The sequence below is a fragment of the Phoenix dactylifera genome, unplaced genomic scaffold, assembly GCF_009389715.1.
Source record: "Phoenix dactylifera cultivar Barhee BC4 unplaced genomic scaffold, palm_55x_up_171113_PBpolish2nd_filt_p 001469F, whole genome shotgun sequence".
Classification (NCBI taxonomy): Eukaryota; Viridiplantae; Streptophyta; class Magnoliopsida; order Arecales; family Arecaceae; genus Phoenix; species Phoenix dactylifera.
The window spans coordinates 1-13,593 of NW_024068783.1; the positions used below are offsets into that span (position 1 = coordinate 1).

A 13,593-nucleotide genomic window follows, 5' to 3' on the forward strand; every position below is an offset into this window, starting at 1 on the left:
CTTATTTAAATTCAGTCAAAATCGCCCCGTTGGATTCGGGGATGGGTAATTTGAGTATTTGTTCACATTGACATCCCTACCTTGCTCTTTGTTTGCTCGGCTTATTGTTTCTAATCCTATAAATTCAGTAGGATTTCATAAGATTATCCCAACAAGCCCTTAAATTATTTTCGGACCCCTATATATCAATTATAGCTATATTTGTAAAAACAGATTCCAGAGAGTGAACATTAGGAATGAGCCACAAAGGCTACTTTACCTTGAAGAGCAATGGAGGGGAACCTCGGAAAAGTCACAAAAAAAAAAAGGTGAGTCAGGCCTCTTGCCCCAATCAGTTTGCACACTTCGCCATACCAGCTCAAATGGAGGAAGGGAATGCACTGAGTAACCTTTTGAGAGGCATTTTTGAATTAGTAAAACAATTTTCGTACATTATATCATCCTTACCGTTTCAGAGTGAGATTCAATCTAATTGATCGAGCGCCAATATGAACTTAAGTTACGATTTAAATCTTGGTTGATGGATATCACAATATATATCAAACCAAGCAAGATTTACAATCAATTAAAGCACACTGTGCTGCATATCAAACAGGCCACACGCTAATTGGCAAAAGCTCTGTATTTTGATGCATACATAGTACCTACATAGATACCACGCCTCAGCCTTCCTTGGCACTAGGTTTGGGTATAAAAATAACCCAACGCTGTTGTTGTTGCTTTTTTTTTTTTTAAGTATGAAAGCAGCTCACACAAAATATGCATGAATACATCTAACAAAATAAGAAAGAAAAACTAATGAAAAAAAAAGAAATAGATGTTTGGTTCTCCTAAAATAACTCTCCAGTCCAATCAACAGCATTATTTGTCTTCCTATGGATATGGGTAGCCAGGAAAGACCCAACATTAATTGTTTTAGCGTTCCATAGAGTGCAAATGAACCAAGCATGAGCCCCAAAACGCTTAGCTCCAGCCCAGCCCATTTTATAAGCCAACCAAGCTTGAGCCAGCTTGCCTAGCTTCCGAACATCTTAGTTAAAAAATGAAATAGAAATTTAAAATTATTTTTATACTTTCACTTATATATTATATTTTTAAAAATGTATGACCAATATTTATAATAAAGTCATAATAATCATTTGCATAGATAATAATTAAAATATCATAGTATAAACACATTATTTTTGCATTCGACCTAATCCAATCTCTAATTCAGAGCTAAACTCGAGCCAGCTGAGACGCCTGTCAGCCCTAATAGCAGTAGGGCCGTATAACAGTGTGTATTACCTTTAATAGATTGAATTCAGCTTAATCCAGTAGCTGTATACGGGCAATTCAGATTACGTACACATGCAAAACTCCAAACCTGTGAACCCTTTAGTGCCCTTCAGTTAGATACCATCAGGTAGAAAACGCTTACCAAGTTACACAGGCATCCACTGCCTACTTTTCGAACAACTTATTACAGCACAACGACGACTAACCATTGATAAAACCAGCATGGACAGAATCAAAAGACGACAATGATTTACTCCATTGGTGAGAAAGAACCAATGTCTCTAATGCCACCGAAGACATTGAACAAGACATCCACATACACTAACATCACAGTTAAATACTAAGCTCATCAGTTCAGAGAGACTCAACCCAGTTTCTCTTGCTCATCAGCACAAGACAGCAAATTTAATCAACTCCCAGACATTCGGAGCTCAAAAACATCCAACGGTAATACATTCGATGATGGAGTCGACCGAGATGAACCATGATCAAAAGATACAAACCGAAGTCTGGCTCATCAAGTCAGACTGACTCCCAAACCGTTGCCATGATACACTATTTGTCGACAATGATAACACCAGTTTCAGTCGATCGAACACCATATTCACATGGGCATCAAAAGGAGAGATTAATTAAATTATCCAAGAACAAAGCATCATGGATGTTATGATGAGGTGGCACTTAGCATCGTCGATCATGGACCAACGGTGCCTGTATCGAAGTACAGCATGGTCCCGCTGGATCCACCACCAACACCCGTCCATAAGGGGCGAACCGCATATCTCCGAGGGCTTCCAGTGCTCTTCCTCTGGTTTATGAACCAATTGTTAATTTGCTTTCTGGTCAAGCCCCTGTCATCTCAGCTAGCTTTGCCTTCTCCTCTTCCTGAAGAAGCCATCACAAAGAAATTGCCCACCAATTAAACAACCATTAATGCATGGCTTGCCACCAATTAAACAACCATTATTGCATGGCTATGCCACCAATTAAACAACCATTAATTCAAACTAAATTTAACCATTGTCCAAGCTCAATGTCTAGCTGAAGATAGAAGCTCTAAATGGATAACATAAGGGATAAGAAACTACCCGGGGATAGGGCCACCTGTAGTGGGTATGCCACCAATCTAGCAGTGTCAACCTTGCATCTTTGGGTAGCTTTCCCTTCTTCCTCTTCTTCAAGAATTCCTTTCTGAGATTGCTCAGGTAGCCACTGGTACTTCTTAAGAAGCATTTCCTTCAGTTCGTGGTCAGCGAGGCGCGAACCGGATTCCTGGCTTTCCAATGCATCCACATCACCACAGCTAAGCTCTTCTTCAGACGACCCAACCACTTCATCTGACAGAAGATACTGAAAAGTGTCAAAACAAGGGAAAGACCATTCCGGGAACCAAACTGGATCTTTGCCACTAAATAAAAATGACATCATACATTAAAATTTCAGTTTCATTGATCAAATTTTAAAGCATTCGGCTGCTCTATGTAATAGACTTCTAGTCAAATACTGATAGTCCATCTAAACAAAGCCCAAGTAAATCAGAGCCCTACCAAAAATGTAATACATATCACAGCAGACACAGCAATATCACAGCAGACACAGCAATCACGAACAATACTAGTCCCTACCGATGATCCTACATCACATTTTTCCCAAACATATTCGAAGAAACAACATCGATAGAATCAAATCACACTTACTTTTGGTTCGTCCACCAACAAAACACATGTATACAAAAGGTGATCTGGAGAACTGAAAAAAGTTTAATAATTCGAACAGGCATCATTGATACTGCATGAGCATCCACAGAATTCTTCACACCCTCGCCCACTAAAGGTCCTTTAAATAAAAATTGCATTAAACAATAGTTGCTTTCACAGGCATACCCTCTAGTAAAGGGAAGGAAATCCAACTTTTGGGTGATCATTTTTCCAGCCACAATATTGTGCTTGAGAATTTTCTTAGCCTCTCGTTTTCTTTGCAAGCTAGTTTCATAGTGAATTTTCTAAATAAAAATCCTCCATTATCCAACCCTCTATTGACCTACAAATGTTTCCAGTATTGGCAATTAGGGACACCCCAAACCCTATCGCTCTCCGTACTCAGCAAGCAATACAACAAAAAGCCTAAATTTCTACCCGCTATTCCATCGCACCAACCAGTTACAAGCAAAGCCTGGATTTTCTTATTCTTATACAGGCATTAATCAAGGGAAAAAAATGAGGTCATCTAAAACATTATTGGAAAAGGAGCATTATGCATTTCTTCCATCCAGAAGAGATGAATGACAGTCCTGAATTACATAACAACAAAAACAATAGCAACCACAATAATAAAAGCAACAACAATAACCGCCATCACATTCTCGTAGTTAACACCAATAAAAACTATACAAAAATATGTGAACACAATAAAGATTTGACTGAAAATTTCAACATCCTTTGTAGGTGCAACATGAAAATGAGTGCAATGAATTATTGGAAAAGGAGCATTATGCATTTTCTTCCATACAGAAGAGATGCATGACAGTCCTGAATTACATAAGAACAAAAACAATAGCAACCATAATAATAAAAGCAACAACAATAACCGCCATCACATTCTCGTAGTTAACACCAATAGAAACTATACAAAAATATGTGAACACAATACAGATTTGACTGAAATTTTCATCATCCTTTGTGGGTGCAACATGAAAATGAGTGCAATGAATTATTGTAGCAATTAACTCAAATTTAAACCAGAACAAATGTCTATATTTCAAATTAGCCTAATATCACGGAAAGAATTTTTTGACAATTTATGAAAGAAAATGAAATATAATACGTTCCATAACAGGAGGTGCAATACCATATTGCTGCACTAACCACCTAATTAGACAAATTAATGAGACTAAGAAGAACTAACAGGTGTAATGAACTCCATGCTTAAATATCACATATATAGACAGAAAAACAATTCAAGGCTTGAAACCTTATACGAACTATTGCAGCATTAAACCAAACAATAAATAATCTTTAGAGAAACAGGTTGACATTTATTTTGGATCTGCCTGCTTACGAGGCCATTGTAGCTGCAACTGTTTGTAACCAAGGACACCACCTAAGTAAATGGTCTACAGACATCAGGTATACATTTTGACAAGGAACTGCATGAAAATGTGATTTTGGGGGGGGGATTTCAAAAAATGATAGAATCATATATGACGGCCATAACAGAAGAAACAAGACAATAAGTAGAAAGCCAGTTCAATTTAACAAACATTGTCATAAAAAAGATTTCAAGATGTAAAGTATAAAATAACATTATCAAGCAAACAGTAAAACAACCCACATAGTATCACGGAACTTGCTCAGCAAGTTGTGTCTGTCCAATTTAAAGAAAGCACTGACAGTAGGGTATTGAATATCAGCATGCATTACCAGCTTAATAATCCAAGCAAGTAGCAAGACAGATTTGGGAATGAGATGAAGCTCATTTAAACAAGGAGTAGTTAGAACAGTATGCAGAATGCATTACCACCATAAAAATCCAAACATGTAGCAAGACAGATTTGGGAATAAGATGAAGCGCATTTAAACATGGAGTAGTTAGAAACGGCATGCAGATTGCTCCCTCGAACATATATTAGTGAAGGCCATTTAAAGCATAAAGAGATAATGCATATGCAAAAAAAATCTTTGAATAATAATAGATGCGTCAACAGACGGTTAAAAAAAACAATTCAGAGAAGCCAGCACCAGCAAATCCAAACACAGATTTAAATGATCATCGTATCATCGGAGAAGCAATTTTAATTGTTATTTAAGCTAATTTCGGCATTGACCTCTGTTAAGAAAAACATAATGTATCATCACCAATTTTGCCCCAAATTATAATTGAACTAAATGCAAACACAAAAAGGCAGTATATGCTACAATACAGATGACTTCCCCCTGGGCGAAATAAATGGATAATACCCACAATAACACAATGATAAGGGGAAAAGGGAAAAAGAAGTCCTATACAAAAGAAACCCAATTTAAAAATCATATATAACTCTAACTAGTAAGCCTTTCATAGACCAGGAGGTTCTCAAACACAATCTAAGACAAACAGTAACCCAAATAATATACCAGAAACCATTTCTTACCAAAATAGTTTGAGCAAAAGATCTGAGACATTAATAAAGTTGCTATAATAATAATAGCTAATGCATAATATTAGAAAAAGAAAAATTAGTAAACGACATAATTTCTATAGATTTGAATTATAAAAAAATACAGCTTAGATTTGAAAATAAGAGAAAATGATAGTACAATACATATACAGCACCAGCCCACAGCGGAAACGAGAAATCTGTGAACGTAGTACAAACAAGCCGTGTTTAGTATTCCTGTGATCTTATCAACCCCTAGCACTAACCTCTGCAGCATCTCTCTTCACAGACAACTAGCTTTTTTCCTTCCAAATGAGCTGTTCATGTATGCACTATAAAACTGACCTAAGAATAACATTAAAAAATTCAAACCAGTTAGAGATAAAAGTGCTTTTTTAGCAGGTTTGGTTCAAGACGACTGCCATAGAGACAAAACTTCAAAGAAAAAAATACTACTGGTTTAGAGAGTTGCCACTCCCAATGATGAGATTCGAGAAAAGTAGGAATGAGCAGATCATGCCCAAAAGAAAGCAGATTATTGCATTTTTCATTTATCACTAGTAATCATTCTATTAGAGGGGCTGAACAACCTTTATAGAAAGAAAATCAACAAAACTTGGTCCAAGGTTTTTTTCTGAACCAGGATGAGATCAAAGATGGGTGATACTTACACAGGATGGAAAGAAATAAACAAAAGCGGAGGAATGAAGAAAGCTCAAGCAAGGGAGAATGGAATCAGTCGTAAATCAAGGTTGGAGAGGCCTTAGGTAGTAATTGAGATGCCTTCCATTCAGGTAAGAGACCATGCAAGCTTAATAAGCATGGAAATGGCGTCCATTTTCTAGGACCAATGTTAGCATGGTAGAAACGTCCATTGTGACTTCCTTGGGTAAAATTTGTGTTACTAAAAGCTTCTGTATTTATTTATGAAAAATTAAAAATAAAATAATTTCTCATCATCCTTGAGCATAAAATTGTCAGTATCAATAGAAACCAGTGGTTAAATGACCAAACTTTTCATGCCTAAATTCCCTTTTTAAAGAAAAACCCTTCTGTAAACTGGATAATGCTCGATCTGGTTGTCATGGTCAACAATTTTAAGGAGGTTCAGGGTTAGCTCCTGAATGGAGCATGTCTGGGCATTCAGACTTGGCTATTTACGATGGTAGGTCATGCCACCCTTTCTGTTTTAAAAAAGAGGCAGAAAACATTTAGTCAACATAGTTAGATGTTCTAGCTCCAGCACCTGTCAGGACAAAGCATGAGGACATGTGCGAAGCACCATTACATAACAAAATTGATAAGTGAAAGAGCTATCTATGCTGGTAAATAGACTCGAATTACATATATCAGAATCTCCTACTGCATATTGACAAATGCTTCATTCTTCTGAGTTTTTAAATTCTTGGTTGGTTTTATAGGCATTTACATATAGCCCATGAGTATTACTCAACATCACAGTTTAGGGACAAAGAAAAAAGTAGTGCAAACCTTGCTAATTTGTCATACTTCTCCAGGTCTGGACAATCACACACAATTCAGCTGGCTCAAACAAAACTTGCAGACCTACTGGCAGGTGCATGCATGGCCTGAGCACCTTTCCAATGGAATCCAGTACAACTATCTATCAAAACTTTCCAAATCCAGTTATCCTCTATCACAATTATTTCCACGTATTCAGTTTTTTGATGTCACTTGATCAGATTATTATTGGTTTAGCTAGTTACAAAATTTTGTTCATCATATGGGAACATGATTTGAAAACTATTCTGAACAGTATTACGATGTGTAAAAAGAAGTCTAATCTACCAATGAAGAATTTACATCCATATAGTTATACAAAAGAAAGCACATCTACATGTTCCTTTTCCCACATCTCCAATTACCGCAGAGTGCTGCATTTTTGTCCGACTCCCTGTAAGTTCAGTGAAGACAGCTGGCAAGCCATGTAAATCACTGGCACAAAGACAAAGCTTAAAATCTTGATCTTTTAAGATGAGTATGGAACTCAGGTAATAATCCAGTCCTTTGTGACATAAAATGGAGAATAGAAATTGAAATAAGCAGACTCTATATATCCAACTTAGTTAACCAAGCAACCCCAAATGTCCAATCAATGTTGAAAATACAAGAATCAAGAGTTTGAAGAAATGAAACAATCAGTTCAAAGAAGCAATAGAGAAGAAAAATGAACACGTCGGTTAAAGAGAGATGTTGGGGAACAGTAAAGGCAAGGTGATAACGTGTCCCTACATTTGAGTATATAAGATGTTCTAACCAGGTCAAGTCACAAGTTATCCAGGTGATGTGTCTATTGATGTGCACATAATCTCCATAAAAAATGAAGAGTTTATTGTAGGACAAAGTTCATATTGTTTTACCATGCATATGAATATGATAGGTAAGAATATTCAGAATGATTAAGAATCTTCTTGTCATTACAAAAAAAATCCTTGAAGAACCAGCTTGAAAATTCAGTACAAGGCAACAAATGAAGGAGCTTCTAGTTACAATCTTTGGTCTGAAATAATGTGCATCATATGCAAAATCTTTGGTCTGAAATGTTTAATAAGTGGTGGTTCGCCACTGTTTAGACAAAAAAGAAATAAAAGAATATAAAAATTATTTATTTTGGATGAATATTGCATGACATGAAGTAGTGTGACTACAAAAAGGATAAAAGACAACTTCTAAAGCTCCACATAAAGGAAAATAGTACCAATGCAACAAGAAGGAACAATCAGACAATTAGGGAACCACAACCCACCCCCTAAACAGCATGCCTACATTATCAGAGGAGGTAAATAAAAAGCAACATCCACCCATAATAAGTTCAAGATATTAACACATGGTGCATCATGCATTAATTCAATATTAGAATTCAATAAATGGAGAAGCTACAACAGGGAGATAATCCCTATCAGAATTGAAGAGCAAAACTCTACCTTGCAAACAGGAAAAACATTCTACTCTAGTAAGCAAAACGGCATTCTACTCTACAAAAGGGACAAAACATGTACAATAACAAAGTGTAGAGTAGCATTCTAAACTATCACTAGTGACACCTCCAAGAAAATCATATAACAACTAGCTCCTGTGTCACAACTTCAAACACTTTTCAAAGCCCTTCGTCCCTAAACATATCTAACTGAGACAGATTTTATCTTTCTCCTTGAAAATGTAGCTTCACATTTTAGTTGAGAAAAAACAACATACTTGAAAATATTTATGTTCCCTGAATCCAATTCAATCCACATGGTGCTGCTTTATCCAACCATCGCATGCATGCAAGACCTAGAACATCTCCGAACAGGGAGTTTCACTAGCTTCTTACCTACTGCCCGATTAGCTCACTTAAAACTAAGATAAGCAGTCCAAACTCAAGCAATATAAGAGAACAGTCTGTATAAATCAACCTTCATCAGAATCCACCTTGAAATTGAAGCTGCAATAAGGGCAAATACAAACCCTTTTGAGCAGATGTGTAATTCACAAGTCCAAAAAAACAACCCAGTAGGGTCAAGATCATGTCGAACAAAACACTTAACCCACAATCAGTCTGCACACGCAATCCAAATACAGGTCTGAGACTTTCATTAATAATTTAAATTTATCTCATAAAAGCATGATAACTATAAAGCAAGCTTCCAGTCTAAGCCAATATCCTGTGCTAACACCAAAGCTAAATCATGACAGAGAGAATAAGCAAACTAAAAAAATAAAAAGAAAAATATAAAAGCTCCATAAACAAAGAAAAGCAACATAGTAATTTGACACAAACTTTGGAAGACATGATAAGGAAAAGGCAATGAAATCCAAAAAGGTCAAAAAATAATAATAAAGTAAAAGAAGAATTTGAGAAACAAATGATAAATAGTAAAATAAGCTCATTCACAAAGCTACTTTTGAAGAACCCATAAAGCAATGATCAAAACAAATCTAGAAAGAAATTTTACCTGGTGAGGCAAGTTTCATGGTGTGCTAGGTTGTGACCATTGAATTACATCTATATTTGACTTAGATAGGATAGTCAAATGATTCTAACATTATTTTTGTACTTTGTGCAAGACAAAATCCAGATAGTAAATCAATTTCCATGTAAAGCTTTCATTGGGGTTCCTTAGTAAAGGAAGAAAAGAAACAAATACTGCAAAGAACTTTATCATTTATTTCATCTAAAATTACAGCTCACTCCACTATCATTCATTCAACCTACATTGAAAAAAAAAGAGAATGTTTGATCATTTCCATGGATTACAAGTGAGGGCATATGTGACTTGCAATATTTAACTAAGAGTTCCCAGCAATAAATAAGCAATAGGTAAATAAGTTTTTGCAAGATTAGCAAACCAAAACCATGATGTATGAAAACAGAAATATAGCAGTTAAGACAGAAGGTATTAATTTCTCATATTTTTAATGTAGACATGGGGCTTTTCTACAATCTTTTTTATCAAATATTGTAGGTCAGTATTTCTGCATCACAAATTCTCCTATCTCAGATGCACTATGTCGGATTGCATAAAGAAATTAATGGTTCCGGGACCTTTCAATGCAGACTTCAACCGATCAAGTTAAAGATATTGCTTATGCGTACTAACACAAACAATGCCTGATATAATTATCGTATTTCTCCATCATAATTAAGAAGATAAAAAGTCACAGCAAAACAAATATTACATGGTATTGCATGTTGTAAAATAATGCAATCAGAAAAGGCTCGATATTCCAGTGCTCAATGCAAGCACCGGTAACCTGAGAGCTACATCGTCTAAATATACCCGTAAAATTCACCAAAAGATCTAAAAAAGGCAGGTCTGAGGCCAACTAACGACAGCGTAAGCAATAATATTACAAGTTTCATAAACAGAAACAAAAGGTGACGATACTGAATTACTGATAGTAGCACGCATTTCGAGATCCAAGACGTACTTTAATAACCATACTATTTCTAGGTTTTCTCCCTGCATGGCTATCGGAGCAGTACCTGAAACATTTACAGAAATTTCCCGAATACAAAACCAATGAAAACAAGAAATACTAATGATGAAAGCGACATTTAGATGGAAAACCTATCATAAATCCCCTAAAATACTTGATCCAAAGACAGGAAATGATTTCCATTAATGGAACTCAAGGCCGGTCCATAAATCATTTATGTCTTGGTAGAATGAAGAATTATATTCTCACAAGTTGAAGGCCACGTTCCATCTCATCATCTTTAAAAGGGTAATTATTCCTCCTCACCTCCCCCCACCCCAACCCCCCAAAAAAGGGGAAAAAGAAAAAAGGAAAACAAATCTTCGACAGGAGAGAGATACTGTTCTCTTTTCTGACCAAGGGAAAGACGACATCTAGAGCTATCTTTCTAAATGCTGTGAAGAGAGAAAAGGAAGCAAAACAAAGAACCACACGCACACGGTTCCAACGTTGGACACAACCCTACGCAGTCCGCTCTGACACGCTACACCCCATTTGCATGGACACGATTTGACGGCTCGGAAACCCCCCCCCCCCCCCCTCCTTCACCTCAACTACTTCCTTTCCTCTCTCACTCTCTACTCCTGCACCGTGCGATCATTATACTAAACGGTTCAGATTCTTCTCCAACCGGAGATGGCGATGTATTTGTTTAGCTGTAGCTTTACCGGAAGGGGAGTTGCCGGTGGCGGTGGTGGTGGAGGAGGAGGTAGTGCGGCCTTTGCACAGGTTGCTCAGCTGCATCTCGATGCTGTTGAGGAACGACGCTGCCTCGTTGAACGGCTTTGAAAGCTCCTCCTTGTATCGCTGAAGAACCCGGCAGTAGGATTCCTGGAAATAGAAGCCAAAGCTTGGCTCGATGATAACGACTTAAAAGCCAACGAACGAACTCAGGACCACTAATACTAGTACTTCTACTAGGGAATAGTATTTTGTTTCCTTGGAAGCCACGTTAGTTCTTAATTCATACCATGAACTCGTCGAGCTCCGGATCCGCTCCGATCTCCCCGCATCCCGCGCTTGCGTACCTCTCCCGCCCTATCTCTTCCAACAGCGATGCCATCTCCGGCGGCGCCCCCACCTTCGCCACCAAAAACCAATCAAAAGGACCAACAAATAAAGAGCAAATTCTTCCGCTTTTGTGAGTCCGATCTTATATACCTTTCTGCATTCGATGTAGGCGGCCACGAGAGAAGGGTAGCGAGGATGGTTGGCGATTTGGGCCTTGATCAGGTCGGTGAGATCCGAACCGCCGGCGCCGCCGGCGGCGGAGATATCCGACGCTTCGGTGGCTTCCCCGCACTGCGACCGGTCGGCCTCAAAGCAGGCGAAGCTGGACGTGGATCCGACGGCCGCCACCTCTCCACCCCGCGAGATTCCCGGATGGATACTGTACAGATCTTCCATCCTTCCTTCCTTCCCCAAATAGAAATAAGATGGAGAAATAAAACAAACAGACAACGAGAGCTAATCGTTCGTTTCTAGAAGAGAAGAGATAGAAGGCAAGTGGAAGGATCCGGAGTGGACTTGCTTCTAAATATGGCCGATGGACTTGCCGCTTTAATTTATGAACGAAGGCAACGCATGGAGTGAGCAGAGAAGGTTTCTGCTGCTACCACTAAAAAAGGGAGTGCAAGAAGGAAGGGAAGGGAAAAAAGCCTGAGCGAATCCTCCGCCCTCCTGAAATCGAAACAGCAGAAACAGCAGCAACAGCAGCAGCCACTGCGGCTCCTTCCATTTCCACTGCCCTTCAGCCCAAAAAACCCAACGAAAAAGCTAAGCCATCATCTCTCTCTCTCTCTCTCTCTCTCTCTTTCTTTTTCCTTCGTTTTCTCTTAAAAATTTAATCTTAATATTTATAAAAAAAATTAATTAATTAATTAGAGCTTATAAAATAGAGGAAGCGGCAGGAGCGGGAGAGGAGGCGCACGTGGTGAGAACAGGGAAGGCCACCGATTTCGCAGGGGAGGGGGAGAGACGGGCCGCCCGTATCTATGGCCGTCCCATCATTATTAAGACCGATATGACATTTCGCCACGTGTCATGTGACGATCGGCTGTTGTCCTGGGGAGGCGTGATTTAGGGTTCGGAGAAGTACTGCTGTACCACTCTCCTCCTGCTGCTTTCCTTTCTTTTGCCTCTTTTCTTTTCTTCAATAAAAAAAGTTTATAGCTTTGGTTTTTACCGGCTACGGGTACTAATCCCCGTAAAGAACGGCGACACCGGAGGTGAATCCGGTTCTGGTGCCCCCCAGGTTTGGCCAGAAACTCCGCAGACTGCGGTCTTCTTACGGGATAAAAACTTGCCTGCTTCTGCTGCGGTCTGGGGGATTAAAATGTTCGCGAGGCGCATCTGAAACGGGGCGGTGGACGGTTTAGCTTCCCGGGTCATTGTAATCTAATTCGCCTGGAAAAGTAGACTTCGCTGTTTCCCGTAACGGTACTTCCTGCGCTCCCTTCGAAACAAAGTAAAATAAATAATAAAATTAAATAGAAAAGCTTTTGAATTAGCACCAAGATTTCCTGGAATTACATAGAAGCCATCGTCTCGTGTATAATTTCTATAACAGCCCTTCTACATGATGGCAGGGTTCCTCTACCTGCAGTAAGGGATTTCATGTGGTTTTTAATGTGAATAAAGCATACACGAGTATTTCTACAACAATTTATCTATTTTCCTAATTTAAAATAGAAAATAACTAGTAATAATAAAGATAATAATCCTTTAAAATTCAACACTTCAAATCAGCTCTCCATATGTTAAAATGGTTATTTCACCACTCAAAAATATTTTTCATTAAAATTATTTTTTTGTAATAGTTTATTTATAGGGCAAATTGATCTACAAATATTTATGAATATGTGTACAGATAAATAGATTTCTCCAGGTCTTTGGTCCAGGCCTCTCTGCAAAGAACATCTTTCAGGCAATTCCATATTTTCAAGGGGTTTGGAGTGTGAATTCCTAAGGACTCAGGTCCATCCGCTGGTCCCGCAGAACATGTTCGACGAGTGGACTGGTGCTGCTGCAGCAGCCATCAGCCATCTGCGGTTGTCTTTTGAGCTCTCATTACTGCCGACGTCCGCAGAGAGACCACACGGTTTGTTCTCCGGACCCAGCGGGCCGATCGGAACACCAACTGAGTCTGTGACAGAGGCTGAGACGCTGCCTCCTCCTCCTCCTCCGTCCCCCTTCCTCCG

The 13,593-nt window shown here is 38.5% G+C and overlaps 1 protein-coding gene across 1 annotated transcript; it reads right to left on the reverse strand.

The window, feature by feature from the left end:
• Positions 1 to 2,366: 2,366 nt before the first annotated feature.
• LOC120108660 (homeobox protein knotted-1-like 1) lies at positions 2,367 to 12,155 on the reverse strand (the record flags this gene model as incomplete). The annotated part of the gene is made up of 4 exons (XM_039122335.1): positions 11,555 to 12,155; positions 11,364 to 11,474; positions 11,062 to 11,224; positions 2,367 to 2,615 (listed from the first exon to the last, which is right to left on the reverse strand). Coding segments are annotated over exons 1-4 (769 nt in total), but the record flags the coding sequence as incomplete, so codon positions are not given.
• Positions 12,156 to 13,593: the final 1,438 nt, after the last annotated feature.